Source organism: Calidris pugnax, unplaced genomic scaffold (genome assembly GCF_001431845.1).
Source record: "Calidris pugnax isolate Ruff unplaced genomic scaffold, ASM143184v1 scaffold41, whole genome shotgun sequence".
Classification (NCBI taxonomy): domain Eukaryota; kingdom Metazoa; phylum Chordata; class Aves; order Charadriiformes; family Scolopacidae; genus Calidris; species Calidris pugnax.
Genome location: NW_015094509.1, coordinates 28,670,924 through 28,692,959, shown reverse-complemented (window position 1 = coordinate 28,692,959; position 22,036 = coordinate 28,670,924). Strand labels below are relative to the sequence as shown.

At 42.6% G+C, this 22,036-nt stretch overlaps 1 protein-coding gene across 6 annotated transcripts in view; it reads left to right on the top strand.

Annotated features, from left to right (window-relative positions):
- The window catches only part of TSNARE1 (t-SNARE domain containing 1), a 474,970-nt gene that overhangs the window by 246,629 nt on the left and 206,305 nt on the right, over nucleotides 1–22,036 (top strand). For 4 of the 6 annotated variants that reach the window (XM_014965240.1, XM_014965239.1, XM_014965243.1 and 1 more), the window contains one exon: nucleotides 12,271–12,438. In XM_014965240.1, the coding sequence (XP_014820726.1) occupies nucleotides 12,271–12,438 (168 nt within the window). The remainder of the gene's footprint in view (nucleotides 1–12,270; nucleotides 12,439–22,036) is intronic. The other 2 variants (XM_014965242.1, XM_014965244.1) reach the window with 1 other exon arrangement.

Genomic DNA, 22,036 nt, shown 5'->3' with positions numbered 1-22,036 from the left:
ATGATTCTATGAAAAAACTCATCTCCACACACACAAGGAGACCCAGGGAACAATATGTTATGTTCTAGAAAATCCTGTGCACCACCATGTGCACACCATGGGCTGTAGGACCTGGAGCAGCTCATTGCTTAGGGCGTAGGTCCTGATTTTCAAATCAGGGTAAGCCAAAAAAAAAAAAAAGAGAGCATTTTGAGTAATAAGTAGTTATTTCATAAGGCATTGCGAAGCTTGAGGTGTAATCTTGTCTTCAAAGAAACAGCAGAAAGCTGTTGTCTTTCTGTTGTGAGGATCCTATTCCAGTGTGGTTTTGGAGCCAGAGGTCTGTTTTGAGGAGTGAAAAATGGTTTTAATTCAGCGAGTATGTCCTAGCCTTGCAGAAACTGTTCATTCCTCCTTTATTGCTGTAGGAAGGGAAAGTATCCAGATTGGAGCCCTTTGAGACCAGGTAGAATAGCGAGGAAAAGAACCAAGGGGCAACAAATCAACCAAGCAACCAAAGACCCAAACAGCAGTTTTCAGACTAGACTTTAACATGTGACAGAATTCCTCCTGTGTTTGGGTGAAAGTTTCCAACAGAAATGTGTTTTTATGGCACAAGCAATGAAGCCTTGGAGTTAATGGCTTGGGAAGGGTATTGGCATATAGAGAGAGAATAAAAAAGAATACAAACAGGGCAAGTAAAATAACGAGATATAGTCTATAAACATCAGATGAGAAAATGAGGGAGCTAAATTAAGTAGTCTAAAAGAAAGTATCAATAGAGACATGATTACACTCTATAAATACTTTCAAGGTGAAAATATAAATGAAGATCAGGTGAATTATTCACCGAGTTAAATGATAGAAGTCGGAATGGCCTGATGTTAGGAAAGAAACATGTAGGTTAAGTGCTAAAAGCGAATAAAGAACAGTTGTGCGGGTGGTTAATGCCCCATCAGTTTGGAAAGTCAATGGCACAGCTAAAACATAAGTAAAATAAATAATAATAATGGTCCCATAAAAACGTGTGGAAGAAATTATCTGAATATTTATCTGTGGCCTCTTCTGCCACAGACACATTTCAGACATTGCCCTGATGTTAATAGAAAAAAAGCACAGATTTTGGACAATTTTCTTACATGTCACGTTCCGGAGGTGCTGAGCTGAAAACCTTTCAGCATTTTTTTTTTATCTTAATCCTCTCCCTGAATGTTTTATTTTGCAAACATTTTAGGCAGCTTTTCAATCCTCCTGAAAGCCCTCATCAAGCCTGTGTGCTAATGGTGCGGTGTGGGACCAGAGGCTGGAGCTGGAGGAAGGTTAGCATCTCCATGAGCGTATGTCACCGAGACAGCATGGAGCACACGAGGACAATAAAGCCGGTCCGTGTGGCTTTCCTTCACCAGCTCTTCCTATTTCTTGTCACTCTTTGGGAGGTTAAATTCACTTCATCTCCCCCTATAAAGAACTCATACAGGATAAATTACCAAACTGCCCAGTTCTCCCTATTTAATTCTCCCTGGACAAACTAATTCAGAAACAAGATTTTGCTCCTTTCAGCAAAGTTTACACTTCCCATTTTCATCATTTCACTTTGCAGGCATTTTGGGCACAAGTATAAGCATCTGTGACTAGATTTACCTGATATCTTTAGTTTCTCTTTCTTGAGACATTATCTAGATCTGTAACGAGACCGCTATTCTTGAGGAGAACTATCATTTTCTTGCTGCTGTTCTTGTGGTTTTCCTTAAACCTGTAAATTTCCTGGCTTGATTTGACTTGAAATTCAAGTTGTCAGTCTTCATTTTTCTGGAGTTGACTCATTGTTAAATATTTCTAGTAAACCAGTGTCCTCAGATCCACGTCACCCCTTGATGTCACAGCACACAAAAATCAGGGCAAGCATTTAACTCCCTTCAGTTGAACTTATTTTTTTTTTTAAAGTTATTTACAGGTGGGGAGATTAGACTATTTTAGATGGGGACTATCATAGAATCATATGGGGTTGGAAGGGACCTCTGGACATCACCTAGTCCAACATCCCCCACCAAAGCGGGTCCACCTAGAGCAGGTTGCACAGGAACTTGTCCACGTGGGTTTTGAATGTCTCCAGAGAAGGAGACTCCACCACCTTTCCGGGCAGCTTGTTCCAGGGCTCTACCACTCTCACAATAAAGATGTTCCCCCTCACGTTTAGCGTCCTTCCTGCATGGATGTGTCTAGGAGAGGTAGGAGCAATGGGGAAAAGTCCACGTTGATGCTTCTGGACTTCAGAGGAAAACCTCTTAGAGGGATAGACACCATTTCACCAATTTATTTGAAAATGTGATCTTCGTTTCACTGAATGTATTTCTTTGGAACCAATGCCACAGACCTTTTGATTGCAAAAGTCGCTGTCTAATTAGGCTCTGCTGTGCCATAATTATACATTTCAGAATACAGCTAATAGAATCAAATGCTAATTTGCAAGGTTTTGGTTTTGCTAAAGCCCTATTTATTTTTTTTCTAAGTTTGAGGAAAAGCCCATAAAGACTGTGTTTTCCTGGCCTCGGTTGTTTTCTTGACCCAAGAGGAACAGCAGAACCTCTATAATAAGCACAGACAGATGTGCTCTTCCAGATCCAGCTGAGCTGGCTGAAAACACAACCCCCTCAAGCTGTGTTGGGATTGTCCTCACAGCTCTCCCAACAGGATGGAGTTCATGATTGCTTCCAAGGCCATCTCTAGCAAAACCAGTGGAGAAATATCCATTTATTGTTTTTTAAGGTCACCTGCATGTATAATTGAGGTGGGATAAGGGGCTTTCACAAAAACTGCATGTCAGGATTGCTTACCTGGGTTTATTCTTGGTTAGATAATCTAAAAAGACAGGAAAATCTTCAACATTCCTCTCTGGTCCTTCATTTTAGTGGCCAGCCCAGTCTAAACCACGACACAATCTCACAAAGAGGCAGGACCTTTGTCTTGTCTCTCCATCCCCATCCTCATCAACTGACCACCTACCCTCAAAGGGCCCAGCGATGCTCCTCCAGGTTGTTGGTGAACAGATTTTTTTGCCCTTATTTAGGTTTTTGTCCTTATTTGTCCTTATTTTGGGCACTAGCTGAAGTGTTGTGAACGCAGGCAGTGCAGGCTGTGAAATGGGCAGATGTTTTGTAGAGCTGTCACTACGTGAGAGTGTTCCTCAGCACCAGGCTGGGAACATTTGCTTGGACACTGAGCAGCCCACTGAAACCCTGCCAAAGGCCAGGAATGAAAAGAGATTAAAAGATTGCTGCCAACGAGGTTTGGTGGTAGTCAGCCATGTTTCTGAAAAAGGGTGGCTGAGAGCTCCAGAAAAACTGGCCAGACAAGAACTGACAGTAGTGACTCTCTTCCAAAGAGCATGGCATAAAAATATACTTTGGTTCTGCCACTAACATGTAAATCCACGCGCTCCATTCTGTGTAGCAGCTGCTAGGTTTTTAGTAAATCTACCCAATTTCATCCTTCCCTTGGAGTACAAAAGCAGTCAATTTCTTGAAAGAAAGAAGGCGTACTTTTTATTTCCAACATCTCCCTGCTTTTCCATCGCGCCGCCGCACTACAGAGTGGCACCATGCCCATGCTCGGGGTTGTCTCTGCTGCAGGAAATCAAGCTGAATTCAGCTCTTGCCTCCATGTGAACCCAGGAAAAATACTTCTTGCTATTTTTTTTTTTTTTTTTTTCAGTAGACGGGTGTTAAGGAATGAGCCAATGACTCATTCTCCTTCTTGTTTGCCTTTCTACCAGGAACCTGCTCACCAGCTGTGCGCCAGAGACAACACGGGGCCTTTCTAGACAGCCTCGATGTGTCTGGGAGCTCTGGCAAGCCTGGGCCATTTACACAAATGCTGGGTGCTTCAGATGTTCAGGGAGGGAGCAGGGGAGTTTTCTCCAGGGACGATGTACAGTGCATCTCTCAGCCAGCAGCACCAGCCAAAAAACACGGTGCCAGCAGCAGGGCTGTGCAGAGATGGAAAATGATGAGAATGTAATTCAGACAGCTAGGAAAGGGCAGGAACAACGTTAGGGATGCATTGTGATGCTGTAAAAATACCAGTGAGTGCTCTCCTTTGTGACAATCTTCAAGGAGCCCTAATCCTCTTTGCATGTATGGAGGTGCCACCTGAAGGTAGTGGTGGCACAGGCAGTTGGCTCTGGGAAGGATGGGTTTAGAGGCGTGTGATCAGACTGAAGTCATTCAATTAAATGTGTTTGAAAAGAAAAGGATGCTAGATTACAGAGAGGGGAAATTTATGCCTCTCTTCACTGTTGCTGTTTAGCTTCAATCACATCACCATGGGTGGTGATGTTCATGCCGTTGGCGTGGTAGGTGGAGTTGCCAAATGGAGAGAAAATAAAGGAGAAGGATTAGAAATAAGAAGAGGGCAAACTGCTTCTTATGGGACATCTGTAAGAGTTCACACAGAGAGGCTGGGGATGCCCCATCCCTGGAGATGTTCAAGGCCAGGTTGGATGGGGCTTTGAGAAACCTGGTCTAGTGGGAGGTGTCCATGGCAGGGGGGTTGGAACTCGATTATCTTTTAAGGTCCTTTCCAACCCAAACCATTGATTCTATATGATTCTATGACTTATGCAGGGTAAAAACACATGACAAAATTTAGCCCTCACAGTCAACTGAAGTTTGCTCTCCATGGGCAAAATATCAGTGTCAGCTGCACCATCTAAGCCTGGCAGGAAGGACATTCCTCTTAAATTTGGTCTTCACCTTGGGGTGAAAATATGCGGTGCTTCTGAAAAGCACATTGGTTATCAGAGAGCTAAACCTCAGGCTCCTGGCTTATTTTCTTTTTCTTCATCTACCACAGACATGTCATTTAATTCTCTCACCCTGAGTACAGTAAGATCGACTCTGAACTAAAGCAGCCCTAGGTGATGAGGTCAGGATTTCTCAGAATGAATTTGGTGAAGTAATAAAGTCTTGAAGGAAAAATAAAGAAGAAGAAAACAGTAGGAGGTATGAACTAGGTACTCTTTTACTAAGTCTCTTCTAGTTTCAGGAAAATAAATGGATTTTCTTGGTCTTCACGACTGCTGAGACTTGAACGATTAAATTTATAAATGCTGAAAAGAGAACTGGCAAAATAGTTTCTGCTATTACATTTTCCCTAAAACTAGTAATTTCTTGCAGTTTCCATAGCAGGAAGCTGGTAGGAGTGGTGATTTTCTTGCTCAATTTCAGGTTCACATCATTCAAAACTCAACAACTTGATCAAGAGTGAAGACAGAAACACATGAGAGATTCTAGTTAATTTAAATAAAAATGCACTTCAACCCTTCCCTTTATGCTAATTTCCCTATGCTGTTTTTTCTCATGCTACATTGATGCAGAGTAATCAAATTTACATAACTTCAAGAAAATGCTGAACGCATTCCTGTATTTGCCCATGGTAGTGATGCATGAAGGGAGGATTGAAAATATCCCACTTAAAAGTTGTCCTTGTTACGGTAGTTTTAAATGTGCCCTTATTTTGAGTGAAAAGGAAGAGCCAGCAATGGTTAATTTCTTCCCCCTGTTGTTGTGGGAAGCTCCTCTGGTGAGATAACAGAGCTCACATTACCCATCACGGCTTCGATCCTCGGTGTGAACGATAATGCAAAGTTGTAATATCACTATTTCACTCCTCTAAAAGATTTAGAAGTCCCAGGCTGCTTGTTCTGTGCCTGCCCGAGGCCTTTCTACCTGTAATTGCTTTGGGCTTTTCCTTGGCGAGATACAGCTCTAAATCTCATTGAGTCTGCAAAGTTGGTTGTTTTGGAAGGCTGGTTTGAGAAAGATCGTGTAATCTGATTTATCTGTCGTCTTAACCCAGCCGTACATTCTAGATTCAGCAGGCCAAAAGGGCTACTTTGTGCCATTTTTGTCCCAAACATCTTTCCATGCTCTTAAAAACGTGTCAGGCACAGGCAGGGAGTGTAACTGCAGCAGTATTCTGCTCCGTGGCCCTCCATGTAAAGTATTTTATTGAGCTTTAATGCAGGCACTCTGGCCTCATTATTCTACATGCAATAAAACGTGAATCTCGGAGCCTGGATGCTAGGGAGAATAGGATATCCTCATAAAGTGCAGCCTAGGCTGTTTATATGTCTATACATACTATAAAGCAAGAGATAAACCTCTCTGCATTTGCATTTCCTGTGAAAGCCAGAACCAAACATGTTACCCAAGGAGATGTGAGAGCTTGCAGGAGGTGTGGGAGGTGTGTTGATCGCTGCCTGAGCTGACCATATCCCTGCTAGAGGTGCATAAGGCTTCTGGAGGTTGGAGAAGACATAGCAAACCTTCCTTGGTTTACTACCTGTGTCATGTAAGACCTCTAAAATGCACTATTTTCATGGTTGCAGGAGATTTCCGTGGAACAACCTGCAGTATGTAGAACAGAGTTAGATTATGTGAGTGAGACTTCTTCTAACTGTGCTCGTATAAACTTGGCGGTAACAAGGAATTTGTGAGTTGTGCTGTGGATATCAAAGGCAGTCTTGAGTGTCTTACAGCCCTGTGGTGATGAGGACAGCTTGAGATGTGCACGTGAGTGGAGAATTAGGCAGAAAAGAAGGAACCTGTGTTCCTTCTTATTCTCCAAAATTAGGTTTTCGGTGCAGTTAGGAGACCTACCTTCCCCAGTTTGACGTTACCACCAGCTCTGTCACATCCATCCCAAGACACATCGTTAGTATCCTCTTCCCATGTTTTCACACACAGTCAGAAATGAAACCCTTCTCTTCAGGACACAACACCTGGTTGAAGTTGGAATGGATGGAGAAAATGTAGAAATGGGTTCGACTTGTCTAATGTCAGGCACTGAGGTCAATTAACTCGCCTTTTCAACTGCCTTCACGAAGAAGTTGAAGGTAGAAGTGTGTGAATGTCTTCCTCAGCCCTTCATTCTCCTGTCCCTGCAGTGTCAGGGTCATTTATTGTCAGTCATTTATTTGGTGGACACAGTCTGTCAATCCAGTTCCGATAAATCTTAGTTGATTTAAATCAACTTTTACAGTTCTTTTTCTGGAGAGACTGTGAGGTCCATCCTATTGCAGATGGCATTGGGCACCTTAATTGTCTGACTTGTAGCTGACCTGAGCTGGAGGAACTGTATGTGTGTGTCTCCCTCTTTCTCTCTGTTGTATACTTTTTCTCTATATCTTCAGGTTTTGATGAGGTGTGGAAAATAAATTTTCCTTCGAAATCACTAAACATATCGCTGGCAGTAAGAGCCATTTCTCATCCATCTCCAGTCAACAATTCGTGTCCTTAATTTCTGACCAGGGAGCAATCCTGTAATGAGCAATCAGAAATGGCATCGTTAAAGTTAGGGATGTAAAAGATGAGATGGTTCCAGCGCGCATCTTACTGCTACGGGAGATCCCCTAAGTCTCTGAAGAGGAACCGTGAAGGCTGGTTGATGTTCTATGAGGTGGGGTTCCTGTTAAATTTCTCCTTTTGGGCGGAGTAAAGACCATATGGGAACTGGAAGAGAGGTCATTTCAGTCCCTTGCTTGGTGATTTTATGTGACACGGGTTGTAAAATTTGTGATATTGCTGTGTACAAGGAGAAGAAATAGTGTGAATGCTCCTCTTCTGTCCCTTCTAATATCTATATGAGGAGTGAGGCAGGCACAGGGCTAGCAGGGGGTCATCTTTGGGGGGGCCTTGGACATGCAGCATCTGATGCAAAGATTTTACTGCTGGTAAAGTACAGACGCTGGCAGAAGTTGTCACCATCCAGATAAAACCCTTTTTTTAAATTATTTTTTTTCCCCTTTATTCTATCAGCAGCTACATATAGCATCTCCCCATTGCTAGAATAAATCTGATAAAAAAATGTAGTTGTAAGCAGCAACGATTTTATCCTACAGAAAAGATTTTTATCCAACAGGAAAAATGCTGTGCCTGGGCATAATTTTTCAGATATGATGAATAACAGCATAGTATGACCCTCAGTCCTAAGAATTTAGTTTTAAAAGAACTACTGAGCGTATCAGATATAGTCAACTTCTTCTTTCCTATCTTTTTTTCACAGGCAGAGTTTGGTTTATAGATACATCTTGACAAGAAAAATCTGCCACGGGCAAATTTCAACTGAAGAGCAACTTCAAACACATCCAATTAACAATTTATGAAAGGAAATCCGAGAGAAAATTACGCAGAGATTCACAGGGTATAAAAATTTGGCGCTAAATTGGCACTAATTGGCACTAAATTGGCACTATTGGCACTAAAATTTTGCACTAATTTGGGATGAGGTTGCCCAGGCTCGACGAGGCCCTGTGGGGAGGCCAGACTAGATGACCTTTGGAGGTCCCTTCTGGCCTGGACGATTCTATGATTCTAAATCAAATTTAATGTGGAGAGGCCTGTACAGGGAGTTATGGCCCCTTACAGTGCATTGTCAAAAGGAGCTTTATCTGTGGAGGCTCCACGAGTGCCCTCCATCGTATCTTTTCCTCCTAGAAGTAAAATATTTTGTCAGACAAGGCAATGAGCACAGCATAAAAGGGACCAAAACCCACCAAACTCTACGCGGTTTTCAATCAGGAGTATGAAAAGTCATTAGATTTCTTCACACTTTCGAACCCGGGATTTGTTGACTTTATCACAGGAATGAGGGGCACTGTGCTATCGACCAACACAAAATCACTTTTAGAATTATAGAATCATAGAATGGTTTGGGTTGGAAGGGACCTCAAAGATCATCGAGTTCCAACCCCCCTGCCCTGGGCAGGGACACCTCCCACTAGAGCAGGTTGCTCAAGGCCCCATCCAGCCTGGCCTTGAACCCCTCCAGGGATGGGGCATCCACAACTTCCCTGGGCAACCTGTTCCAGTGTCTCACCACCCTCACAGGAAAGAATTTCTTCCTGAGATCTAATCTGAATCTTTTTTCTTCCAATTTAAAACCGTTTCCCCTTGTCCTATCATTACCCTTCCTGGCAAAGAGTCCTTCTCCAGCTCTTCTATAGGCTCCCTTCAGGTATTGAAAGGCTGATATAAGGTCTCCCCGGAGCCTTCTCTTCTCCAGGCTGAACAACCCCAGCTCTCTCAGCCTGTCCTCATAGAAGAGGTGCTCCATCCCTCTGATCATCTTCGTGGCCCTCCGCTGCACCTGTTCCAGCTGGTCCATGTCCTTTCTGTGCTGAGGACTCCAAAGCTCGACACAGAGCTCCAGGTGGGGTCTCATGAGTGCAGAGTAGAGGGGTAGAATCACCTCCCGAGACCTTCTGGCCACACTTCTCCTGATGCAGCCCAGGACACGGTTGGCTCTCTGGGTTGCCACCACGCACTGCCAGCTCATGTTGAGCTTCTCATCCATAAGCACTCCCAAGTCCTTCTCCTCAGGGCTGCTCTCCAGCCATTCTCCACCCAACCTGGATTTGTCCCTGGGGTTGCCACGTCCCAGGTGCAGGACCCTGCACTTGGCTTGGTTGAACCTCATGCAATTTGCACGTTAGCTTTTGATTGGTTAGCACAGCCAGTCACCATACATACCCCACCAGCAGGTTGCGGTGAGTGTATTTAAATTTACGATGGAGCCAGTTTTATGTCTAGAGTGGAAATTTCAGCCCCCTCTGTGTCCCGTTGTTTCCTGATTTACTCCCTCATTCAGCAGCCGTGGTCGGGTTTTCTCACAAGATGTTAAGGAGACAAACTCACATAATTGCCTTCAGCAGCTCTGAAATTAACTTAAGCCACTACTTTGTCTAGAGGAAAAACATCTGTGTCTGGACCATTATCTATTTAAACACATGAATAGCCAGCTTTTGTAGGAGATGACTGAGCAGCATCACTTGCATTGCATTGTTTGGATTATATGAGGGGGGAGTGGGGGCGTGTTAATTACAGATACCAGGACCAACAAGTGGGGATGACTAATCGAGTCGACCCCAGCCAAGATCAAGCGTATTTGTGATACAACTGGGGTGTTACGTGGATTAATATAACTGGAAGAGTTGGTGTTGCTGGCTCTGCTGCTCATCCTGTGCTCCCACATGAGAACGGGACAGGAAACTTTTGATAACTTGTCAATCTGTTCTCTTCCACTGAAATTCACGTCTGCACAGGAAAGCATGGCTTTAAGTGTCTGTTCCTGTTCATTTAGGTCATAGAATTATAGAATTATAGAATTGTCAGGGTTGGAAGGGACCTTTCAGATCATCTAGTCCAACCATCGACCTAACACTGACAAAAACCATCACTAAACCGTATCGCTAAACAGATTCCTTGCTGTGACCAGAGTATGCAAAAATGAAATAGTTATTTTCCTGCATCTTTAGAGGGCAAACACTTGGGTTCTTCCAGCTTTCTTGGTGTTGTGCAGGGTAACTGCTTCTGCATGTCCTAGTTAGTCCACTGGTGGAGATGAGATGACACCTCTGTCACTATAAATGAGGCATTAGAATACCCCAAGGGTGTTTCTTTTTTTTTCTTGAGTCCATTAATATGTTCTTTTGGCAGTGAAATACTCTACCAGATAAGTTAGTGTCCAAGGCACGTAATAATTAGTGAATAAAACACCCCCAGAGTATCTTAATCCTATTAAAATGTGTCTTTTAAACTGTAAATGAATTTTTAACCTAATTTTAAATGATTATTTCCTTCCTGTAACACACCCCTTCTCCGTAGACAACAGATCCCGGGGAAACAGAAGGTGAAACAGACAGACATTAATGTCAAAGATTTTAATCTTCTGTTTATATTTTTGAAAGGTACTCGGCTGTTTACTGCCTGGTTTTCTGTATGACTCTACTTCTTCCAGCACCCCACTTCCTTCATCACATTGTATATTTTTTCTTTGTCTGCAACTAATGGCAATAATAATAATAATGAATGAATTTTCTAAGGCAATGTCTAGATTTAGGCAACTGCAAAAATTCTTTAGTTTCTGAATGCAGAAGTGATACACTTTTTAAAGAACTAAAGAAGAGTTAAAAGGCTAAATAAGGGTTTCCACATGCCTGATATTCTTCAAAATCCAGCCAGCTGCAGTGCCTAGATGCGAATGCAAGAGTTCAATATTACCCGTTTTCTCTATGCCACCTTCTCAGATCTCCAAGGCAGATCTCTAAGCAAACAAGCAAGAAATAAAACACACTATAAGTGATTTTTTTTTTTTTTTTTTCCCTTGCCCCCTTCCCCCCTTCCCACGTGCTTGGTTCAGCTTCTCTTTCCTGCTGTGGGGATTTGGCGTTGTTTCTTCTGCAGCTTCCACTCGAGTTCTCCCAGTTCTTCTGGTTCTCCAGCCCTCCTGTGCCCTCCCAACAAGCCACCCGATGGCCTTCCTTCCTATTTCCTCTGTGGGAATTCAGGGTATTTAACATCTTTAAAAACTTAGCCACAGCAAGAAAGCAAAGGTCTTTATTTCTCAGGCACAACCTGCTGAAAATCCCTGGTGTTTGTGCCTCAGATAAGTCCAGATTGAGAGAACTGAACATCCTCCTGAATTCTTGTGCTTGTTTTCTCCTGTAGCTTTCAGGGACTTTGGGAACGTTAAGGTCAAGAATGTGCTGTAGCAACTGACATTTTTTTTCTCTTCACTTCAGAGCATCGGAAGCAGTTGGGTTGCTTTTTTGTTGTAACTTTTGATTAGGAGTCAGAGCTCAGATCAAGGCCAGTTTAAAGGACCATGTGCATTGTTTGAAGTGAAAGACTCGTGCAGTTGTAGGATTGGAGTCTTCAGCGGTGCCTATTAGTTTAGGACTCGAGCTCAGGGTCCCAATTCTCCATACTAACCCTGAGGCTCAAAGAGATGACTATGCAGTCACATTACTATAATGATTTTCCCCTTTTTGTAGCTGTATTTAGCTGTATTTTCCTTTTTTTAGCTGTATCTCATACATAGACAAGATAACATCCTTTGCTATGCTGAATGTTGCAAGTTGGATCATAAAGTCTTCAAGGCAAACACACAGGCTTTCTGTCTGCCTGAGAAAGTATCTGATTCCTAAAGAATTTGCAGGAAAATCAACAAAGGGAAATGTGATTCATGTAAATGGTTTGTTGTGTCAGAGCTACTGGAAAATTGAAGCTGGTTGCTGGGGCTCAAATTTAGCTCAGGAGATCTGGCTTCAGGTCCTAATGCTTCCTTGAAGACTCTGTGTGTTTCTTCTTATGAAATTTTGCTTTTCTTCACCTTTTTGCCATGGTTTATATAGGATCTATTATATTGCTATTTTATTTTCCCTTAAGAAGGCTGTGTTAAACTGAACAATATTTACACCTCCTTTGCTTTCTTTCCATTCTCCCATCTCAGCAGAGCCCTAGGACTCCCTTCTCGGACCTACCTGATGATGAGAAGATCTTTAACGGGGGAGATGGCACGTGGCAGAGCCAGAGCCAGGATCAAGCCTTGCTCTCAGAAATCACAGAAGAGGACCTGGAGGCCATCCGTCAGAGGGAGGAGGCCATTCAGCAGATCGAGGTCAGTAACCTCCCATCATGGAAGGGCAGATCCCTTGTGTGCACCTGCTCAACATGGGAGACACTATCAGATGGTCCTGAAAATGGAAATCAGTGTCGTGGAGAATTAGGAATCCACACGATCTGTAATGAAAATGACAAGAATTAATTAATATTCAAGGATTAATGTTTCTCAGGGTTTTTTTCTCAGTGTGTCTTCCATAACCGAGTTCGCGGTGAGGTAGTTTAATTGAGCTTCTTCCTGCAGCAAAACAACTTTCTTTGTGCATTGCAGACTTGAAAATGGAATTTGTCACAGGCAGAAAATATTCAGCTTTACCATTAGAGAGAATAATAGGTAGACAAAAGGAAATAACTTGTTAACTTTTTCAAATAATTCAATATTTTTCCTTTATTAAAGTATTTGGATGTTCGTAATATAGTTAAAAGAAGTCACACTATTTTTATTCCCCTTTTTTTAATAAATGCTATAAATAAAATATGAAAAAAGGGAACAAGAGGTCTGAATGAGTTGAACATCCCACATTTTTTTCTTTTTATACTTACCTTTTTATGCTTTTGGGAAACTCTTGCTACTCAAATTTAAGCAATAAATGAGTAAACGCAGAGCATTTTAAATCTTTCTAATTTGTATGCTTTTACAGACCTAAACTCAAGATGAACCAAAAAAAAAAAAACACAACAGCAACTTCAGAATAATCAGAAAACATTTAATTAAGGACTATACTTTGTCCCTTAATTGGATTGAGCTAATTTTATCAGAATAGATTTAGGTTGCGGTGTAGCAGGGATTGTGATTGAGTTAACAGTACAAAAAGGGGACAAACGTTCCTGCTTGTGGGCTGGTGCTTTGAGGCGTTGACCTCTGTGTGCAAACAGCAATAGCTACAGATGATTCCACACTCTAAGTAAGAAATTTTGATAGTTTTATAGGAGTGGGTCAAGGTTAGTGTCTGTCTAATTTCTGTTGTGGTTTGCTGAATAGAGATGATTGAGCTTCGCTGACTTGTGTGCGTTACTAGGGATGGAATTGTTAAAGGATATTCTCACTCTGAGCACCCTTGGGCATGAATTGGCCTTTCATATTTGAGGAATCTCTTTGCATCCACCAGGTCAAACTCTAGGGAAATTTGTTGCATGTTTTGGGGTGTTCCTACACTTTGATGTTCAAGGAAGGCGGATGCAAAGGTATTGCTGGAACGCCGTTGTGGACACAAATGATATTGCTGTGATCCTTTTGTTTGAAATATAGTCACTGCCTTTTTCTTTCTGTCTTTATATTTCCCTCCATCCTCACCAGAAAAAAACCCAAACTTTAAGTGTTTGCTCATTAGGCAGTGATGAATAACAAACCCCCAAGCCAGCCTCAAGCTAAATATATATATATATATATATATATAAAAATATATATATATTTATAATTATAACTGTAAAGTGCCTATCGTCATGTTGATAAACATTCTTTGGAACCTCTCTGACGACTTTGAAAAATCAAGAGCTATGGCCATGTCTGCTTAGAGAGATCCTTATTTTGCTGGTTAAATTTAATTTCTGTGCCACAAGCTGACAGCTCTATATGGGGCCACACTGGGCCCTGTGGACCTCTCAGGGTGTTAAGGGAATCCAGTCCGAGCCCTGAATAACTTCTAAATTAATGCAACACTCATGTATTTTGCAGGTTTCATATCTATTGATTTGGTAGATCCTGTGTACCTTTCTGCCTCGTATGAATTTACCTCTGAATAATTTATTCAGCTTATGCAGTTAGTGTTGTTCAGCCTCATGCTTCCTAAGAAGGTGTGTAGTTTCTTTTTACCTGTTTTTTAACCCATCTCCAACATAGAATCATGGAATCAGTCATAGAATCATAGAATAGTTTGGGTTGGAAGGGACCTTTAGAGGTCATCTGGTCCAACCTCCCATGCAATGAATAGGGACATCTTCAACTAGATCAGGTCCAGCCTTACTTTGAACACCTTCAGGGTGGGACATCTACCACCTCTCTGGGAAACCTGGGCCAGTGTCTCACCACCCTCATTGTAAAAAATTTCTTCTAATATCTAGTCTGAACCCACCCTCCTTTAATTTAAAGCCATCACCCCTTGTCCTATCACTATAAGAACTATTAGAAAGTCTTTCCACATCTTTCATATAAGCCCCCTGTAAGTACTGAAAGGCTGTAATAAGGTCTCCCCAGAGCCTTCTCTTCTCCAGGCTGAGCAACCCCAACTCTCTCAACCTGTCCTCACAGCAGAGGGGCTCCAGTCCTCTGATCATCTTTGTGGCCTCCTCTGGACCCACTCCAACAGGTCCATGTCCTTCTTATGTTGGAGTCCCCAGAGCTGGACACAGCACTGCAGGTGGGGTCTCACCAGAGCAGAGTAGAGGGGCAGAATCACCTCCCTTGACCTGCTGGCTACTGTCATAAGTACATCCATTTTGCTTTGCTGTCCAAGATCCATGTTCATCCCGTAATGCATTCCTCAAGCATGATGTCAAATGTAGCTTAAACACTTCTCCTCAGGAGGAAAACATTTTGGGTCAATAGTATTTTATTTAACACCTATTTTGAAAGAAATATAATGAAAATGAAATGGATTTTTGGACTGTGTCATACTTCCCCCCAGCTGTGTTTGAATAAGCAGATGGTGCTTCTAAATAATTTTCACCGAGTTTTGTTTTTTCCTGTTTGTTGGCCCACATGAACTTATTTCTTGTGAAAGGACTCGTCTTGCAGATTAAAACTTCCCTGATTTCATTAGAAGTTGTGGGTATACAGAGAAGGGACTCACTGAGCTCATAGTCACCCTTACAGCTTTTTTCCAATATGTTTTCAAAACCAGTAAGAAGGTTAAAAGGAAACATTATTCCTGACTGTCAGGCACAGCTAATAAACTAAATTTATTGCCAAATTGATGTATAGCACTTGTTCTCTCTTACTCTTTGGGGACCAGAATGAAGAACAAAGCCGTGCAAAACATCTCTTATGCAAGTAGATTGGTCTTTCTGGGATTTTTACTTTTCCTCATTACTAGTACCAGAAACATATATACCTTAAGCAAGTACAGAAGAGGTCACAGAGCACTGCTAGGACATCATATCTTCTGGGCCACACTGATGAGCACACAAGTTTAGAGATGCTCATGGTGCTGGTACCATTAATGGACTTTTTCTTTTTTTTTAAAGAGACATTGAATTTGGCCTTTTGGAAAGAACAGATATAAACCCTTTTTCATTGCTAAAGAAATGAGGAAATAAATTCTCTTCCCCTCTTGTGTCCTGAAAAACAGATATAAAATTGTGCTTATAATAGACATCTTCTTAATGTTCCAGTGACTCTTCCCCACTTGGTTGTTTTCCACATCTCCAGAATCTCTTCAGAGGTTCAGGTTAATGGGACATTGTTCTCTGTCATGGGTGTCCCTTGAGGCACTTTTCAGTGTTCACAGTTTCCACCTAGAAAGATAACAGCCATGTCAAAAGTTCAGGTGGCTGTTCATTTTATTTAAATGTGCGTCCTTTGCTATTGCTTGCAGATTAAAAATAGAGAAGTCTGCAAGGGAGATGATGTCTCGCCAAAACCTTACATTTTGGATAAAGATCTTTATTGCTTGGAAATGTCAAAATCTGGTAGGACACCGCAGCCTTGACACAAGTGTTATTTCTTAAAATATTGCTTTGAACTGTTACATAAAACCTATTTTAACTTGAACTGTATTGGCAGTGAATAATAGATGCCATAACAACTTTATATATAGCACTGTAAAATGTGCCATCAGAAATACATGAGCTGAACTGTAATGTGCATTGTCAGTGCTCAGTGCTGGCACAAGCTCTGTCATAGCAAATATATATAATTTAGCATCCCGTGCCTTTCATTGGCACCTGTGGTCATGTGAAAAACAGTAGGAGATAAAACTTGGAGAACAAACGGCTAACCTTTGAATGGGGAACTTCAGAATTTAATCTGGTGACTGGAAGGACCTATAAAAAAGAGATGCTAAATGCCATATTGATTCAGAAAGTCTCCAGTGATCCTCTCCATGCAGACAGCTTCTCCAGAAGTGATGAGGAAGGAAGATGAGACAAACCCTTCCCAGACCTCACCACTGTTTCCTTGGAGTCATCACCAGGTCATCCCATCTCCTCTGCAACCCTCATTCCTTTCTTACTATAGTCTCCCATCCCACTCCCAGGATGCTAACACAGCAGTGAGAATTCTTCTGCCATGAACAGTGGAAGAGACAGAATTAAGGGAAAGGGAAGATTTGGAGAGCAGGGCTTGCTCCTGGTATTGGGAACGGTTGTCCCTGAAATAGCAAGGGACACTTCACCTATCCCAACCTCCCTACACCATTTTTTCCCCCCACTTCCACAGGAGGAGCAACAGCAATAAGAGCTCAGTTCATGGAGATGGGCAGCTGCCCATGTTGTTTAGCCACCAAACCTGGCTTAATCGGGACTAACCATATCATCTCTCAGCCCTGAAAACCAGCAGATACCCAGATTTACACAGATAATTGCAGATACCAACTTCAGAGCCAGGAAGTCAGTCATTCAGACCAGAGGAATACAAGGAACATTGCAAACTGGAGACCATCCCTTGTAGATACCTGTGCAGCCATGGAGAGCCCCCCAGTGGAAGGGTGCTAGGAAAGCATTTGGGAAAATTAGTTCAACTGTTAACTCTGCCATGAACTCCTTCTGTGCCCTGGGCACTGATCACACTGGTCTTAAGCCACTTACCTACACAACGAGGCCAAAAACATCATCCTACATCTTGGGATGAGGGAGAATAAGTCGTTTAACAAGTTCCTTCCTCATTTTGGCCAGAAGACACAGTAAATAACAAGAAGGATCCTCCCCTGCTCTGGGAAATACCTCCCCTGGACTATTTCCACAGGTTTGCATTTCTTTTTGCATTTAAACATGGAACCCAGACGTTAACTTGGCCAATGTGAGAAGGTGGACAGTTTTCCCCAGTAGTATGTGGTCACCGGAGCACAAGAGCCGATGCTGTCTGGTGATGCTTTGCCAACTTGGGGCAAGTCTATGATGAGAATGCCTTGATCCAGGTTCTCATCATCAATTGAGGATGTCCTGAAGAAAGCAAAACAAAACAACAGAGCTTTGTTTCAGTCGATTCTTCTCTTGGTGAGAGAGAAGGAGAGTTGGAAAGGCTATGGCAACAGGTACGAGGGAAATGCTTTTCTTTTTAGGAAAGGTTGTTCCCTCCGGGTCGGTGTTGAAAAATGTTGATGTTCCTTCCTTATCTGTTTTGAAGAGAAGTGATAGATGCCAGCCTCCACGCCTGTCAGTCAAGCGTTTGTAAGCAGACAGAAAATGAAACACGATGAAAATAAAACAAACAACAACAACAAAAAAAAAAAGCCCCACAGAGTCTGTCAGAGTGTGTTTGTTAGTTCAAACGTGTTCCTTGTTCACTCATTACCATGTATCATTTCTTGCTGAGGGGTGTTTTCAGTAAAATCTCTCACTGATGCTAGCAGTTTAGAAGGTTTAATGCAAGCTATTTTATCTCTTTCATCAGCTTCAATAGTCCAGGGGTTTGACGTTCCAGGGCTCTGCCTGCCTCTTCACACAGACTTTTCGACTCGGAGTGATGTATAAATAACTCAATATCATGGCAAGCACCGTACGTGGAAGATCTGGGGCCACCCGAGTGTCAAACAGCACCTCATTTTGTGGCAGCCTGGTGGTGCCTAATTATCATGAGCGGCAGAGCCGCCGGCGAGGTTGACATGGCCATCCCCGGGACTGGGTATTGAGTTGTTCCCTCAAGGATCCGCTCAAGTATTTTGGCCGGTCTAATTTAAAATGACCCCAGCTGTAGGACTGCCACCATTTATTTCAGGAGACTATTTCACGGTCCAGCAGCCTTCAGTGTTGATGAAATGCTTCCCTCTGTTCTTGCTAAAGATCCCTTTCTCATTCTCGGCTCTTCACACCTAGTGGAGCTCTACTGGACCCTGCAAATAATTCTTCTTCCCCTTTGGCTTTTAAACTCCTCAAATGCTAACAGTTATCCTCCTCTTCACGAGTCAGTCTCCCTTGCTTTTGAATCACTTCAGTGCTCTATTTTCAATTATTTCCCATTTGTTAGTTCCTTTCCCCTGCAGCAGCAGACCGTACATGGGATCTTGGTGCTTCACCAAAGCGGAACAGAAGAAATGTGTAAAAAGCCCCATGGATCCGATTCGGAGGTTACAAGTGCTGATGGAAAGATTTCTAGATAATTTATATGCTAGTAAATTAAACAGTACCAAGGACACTAGAACTGACTCATTGCACTGCTAAATTATTAGAGTGTATCCCGGCCCACTTTTGACCCAGATTAGCCAGTTCTTGCCCAAATATTGACACAGTTTGAGAATTAACATGTTCTCCATAAGCGGTTTTGGTGCAGCCATCCCGTTTGGAGGGCAAGGGGAGTTAATGGTGTGGATGCAGTGGAGTGTAAACCTGCAGTTTCAGTGCCTGAGAACAGCCACCTCCCACGTCCTTGTTCAGCTGTAGCCCTATTGATCTGATGACTTGATGACAAAAAATTTCCTTTCGTCTTGACTGACGTTTAGGGAAGAGGAGGAGTACGGTGAATTAAGGCTAAATTTTGTGGGAAACCATGCAAGCCTGAGGGCAAAATAAGGGATATGTGGAAATAACAGCTGGCCTCTTTGAAAATGTGGAGAAGCCTTAGCAAGTATTGAGAACAAAAAGCAGTCTATCCCAGCAGACTCATGCCGTGACCGTTTTCATTGCATATTGATTTGCCCACGTCTCCCCTCTCGGTCCCCCTGTGGCCTCCACAACTTATGCATTTGCTCCAAACCTCAATTCCTTGCCTTCACATCAAAACCTTTCATAGGCAATCTCATCCTTAGCATGTTGCCTTCAAACTGCCAGTGTCGTGCCAGTCAGCGCTGAGAACTTTTATTAATTGGAGTTTCAGAGGCTCTGCCCTGAATGAGCTAGTGCTGTTTCGATGTTCTCAGTGTCATTTGGACTCACTTTTTCACTCCAGATGATTCTTTCTCACGCATCCCCATTGAACAAGTCCTAGTTAACTTCCAGGTTTTGTTGTGGAGCAAGTCTGTGTAAGCTGTGTCCATTCAAATGGACACATTAGTCTGGAGAAGAGAAGGCTGAGAGGAGACCTTATCAATGCTTACAAGTATCTCAAGGGACGTTTGAAGGAGGATGGAGCCAGACTCTTTTCAGTGGTTCCCAGTGAGAGGACGAGGGGCAACAGGCACAAGTTGGAACAGAAGAGGTTCCACTCAAATATGAGGAGAAACTTCTTCACGGTGAGGGTGCCAGAGCCCTGGAACAGGCTGCCCAGGGAGGGTGTGGAGTCCCCTTCTTTGGAGATTTTCAAGACCCGCCTGGATGCTCCTGAGTAACATGCTCTAGCTCTAGGCAATCCTGCTTCAGCAGGGGAGTTGGATTAGATGATCTCTATGGTCCCTTCCAACTCTAAAATTCAGTGAAATTCAGTGAAAATTCAGTGAAATGTTTTGGCTTCTATGAGAAAGGCAGTTTTAGAATCACAGAATAGAACCATGGATTCATTAGGTTGGAAAAGACCCTTAAGATCATTGAGTCCCACCATTAACCTAACACTGCCAAGTCCACCACTAAACCATGTCCCTAAGAGTCTTCTAAATATCTCCAGGGATGGTGACTCAACCACTTTCCTGGACAGCCTGTTCCAATCTTGACAACCCTTTTGGTGAAGAGATTCTTCCTAATATCCAAGTGAAGTTCCCTGCGGTGTGAGCTTAGTTAGTCAGTTCTGCTGGCCTCAAACAGTATGGCATTCAAGCAGTCCATACCAAATGGCTGAAGAGTTGGGATCCTTTCCCTGCTGCAGTCCACTGAGTATAGTATAGACAACTCAGTACCAACCTGGAGAACAGTTATAGATGGTAGTTGCAAGCTCAAAGATCAAACATCCAAAAATCACAAGGACCCACGGAAAGTTCTTGCTGGATTTTCTTCTCTTTCCATGGCCACTGTTTACTGAATGCTGCTGTTGTAAGTACATTGCTATACATCCATCTGACCCATAAAGCCCATACACCCAGACCCAGAGGCAAGAGAAGAAATACCACCAGGCAATACATTGTGAACATTCTCTCCTCATCTCCTTTCTGCTCGCACATCATTTTTGCTAGGATTACTTGCAAAAGTCCAAACTTTTTCTCACTGGCTGGCTAAAACTGTATTTCTTCTTCTCCTCCTCACAGAAATTATTAGAGCTTGTCTATTTTTGGAATCAGTATTTCATTGAGGATATGTGTCTGACCTAGGATCTCACTCTGCAAGACAGAGGATTCAGGAATACATAACGTTTATTTTTAGCCCTAGACATTTCTTATGTCTCAGGTGTAACCTTACGACGATGCTGTGTGTGGTGAAGTGCTTTTAACTAAATTGGAGAGGTTTTCACTGCGTGCTAGAGATAATTTTCCTTTTTTGACTTGGATTCCCAGTGCCTTATCCAAAGACTGTGAGTGTCAGAGAGTCTTGCCCTAAACCCTTCATGCACTTTTCCTTTCAGTGAATTTGCATGAAGGAGCAAGTGATGAAAGCCTCGATTCAGCAAATCACTTACGTATATCTTAAGAGCTTTGCTGAATAGGTATGGACTTTAGCACCTACTAAAAGTGAAGTATTTCCTCTGCAGAAGGGGAAAATAGTGCTGATGCGCTTTATTTGCTAATAATCAGAATTTTAGGCAGACACATCTGCATATATATATATATATCTCCACAGAAATTGAGCTGAGTTAAAGACTCCTATATTGACTGTCAATGTACATTGATAAGGTAGAGAGCTGGAGAGACATCTCTAGTGTGTGTGATGAAATATTGTTTGGCTTCTGCAAGTCTTCTTGCTTAAGTGTTAGTATTTCCTTTGTTAAAAGGATGTGTTACTTTCAATGTGTTACTTTCCTCCTTCATTTACTGCACTTTTGCCTATTTTATTTTTTTTTTTTTTTGCCAGACAATCACTGTCTCAATAAAGGTAATATCTTGCTCCTGTTTCTTTTAGCACAGAGAGTACAACCATCAGATGCCTCATCGATAGAGCTATTTTTGTGGATACGATTTGCTGCCCCAGAGGGGAATTACCACTCTCACCTATTACTTAGGTTAGAGCAGTTCACTCTCCGGTTCCCTGGTGCTAATTAATAACAATGAAGATCAATAGCCCATCAACCAGACAAGATCCCTTAACAGGGCTCTCAAGAGCTATTAATGCAGATTTGACTTCTTGCCTTCCTGGATTGAGTGCCCTGCTTGCTTTTTTTGTTTCTTTTTGGTAGGGAAAACAAAATTTTCCCCAATCCAGAAGGAGAGAAGAACACCAGGTCAGTCTCATGTCATGAACCAGTAAAAGTTCATGTGGCAAAGCCCAGGAGCATCCCATTGAGACCTCACTTTTTGGAGAGGGAGTCAGCCCCCCCTGAACAGCTCAGGAGACAGGAGGGTGAACCAAGTGTAGAGAAAAGACCCTATGGAGATAATAAGGGGAGAAGTCACTGAGAAGGTGATTGAAACCCACATTTCTCAGCA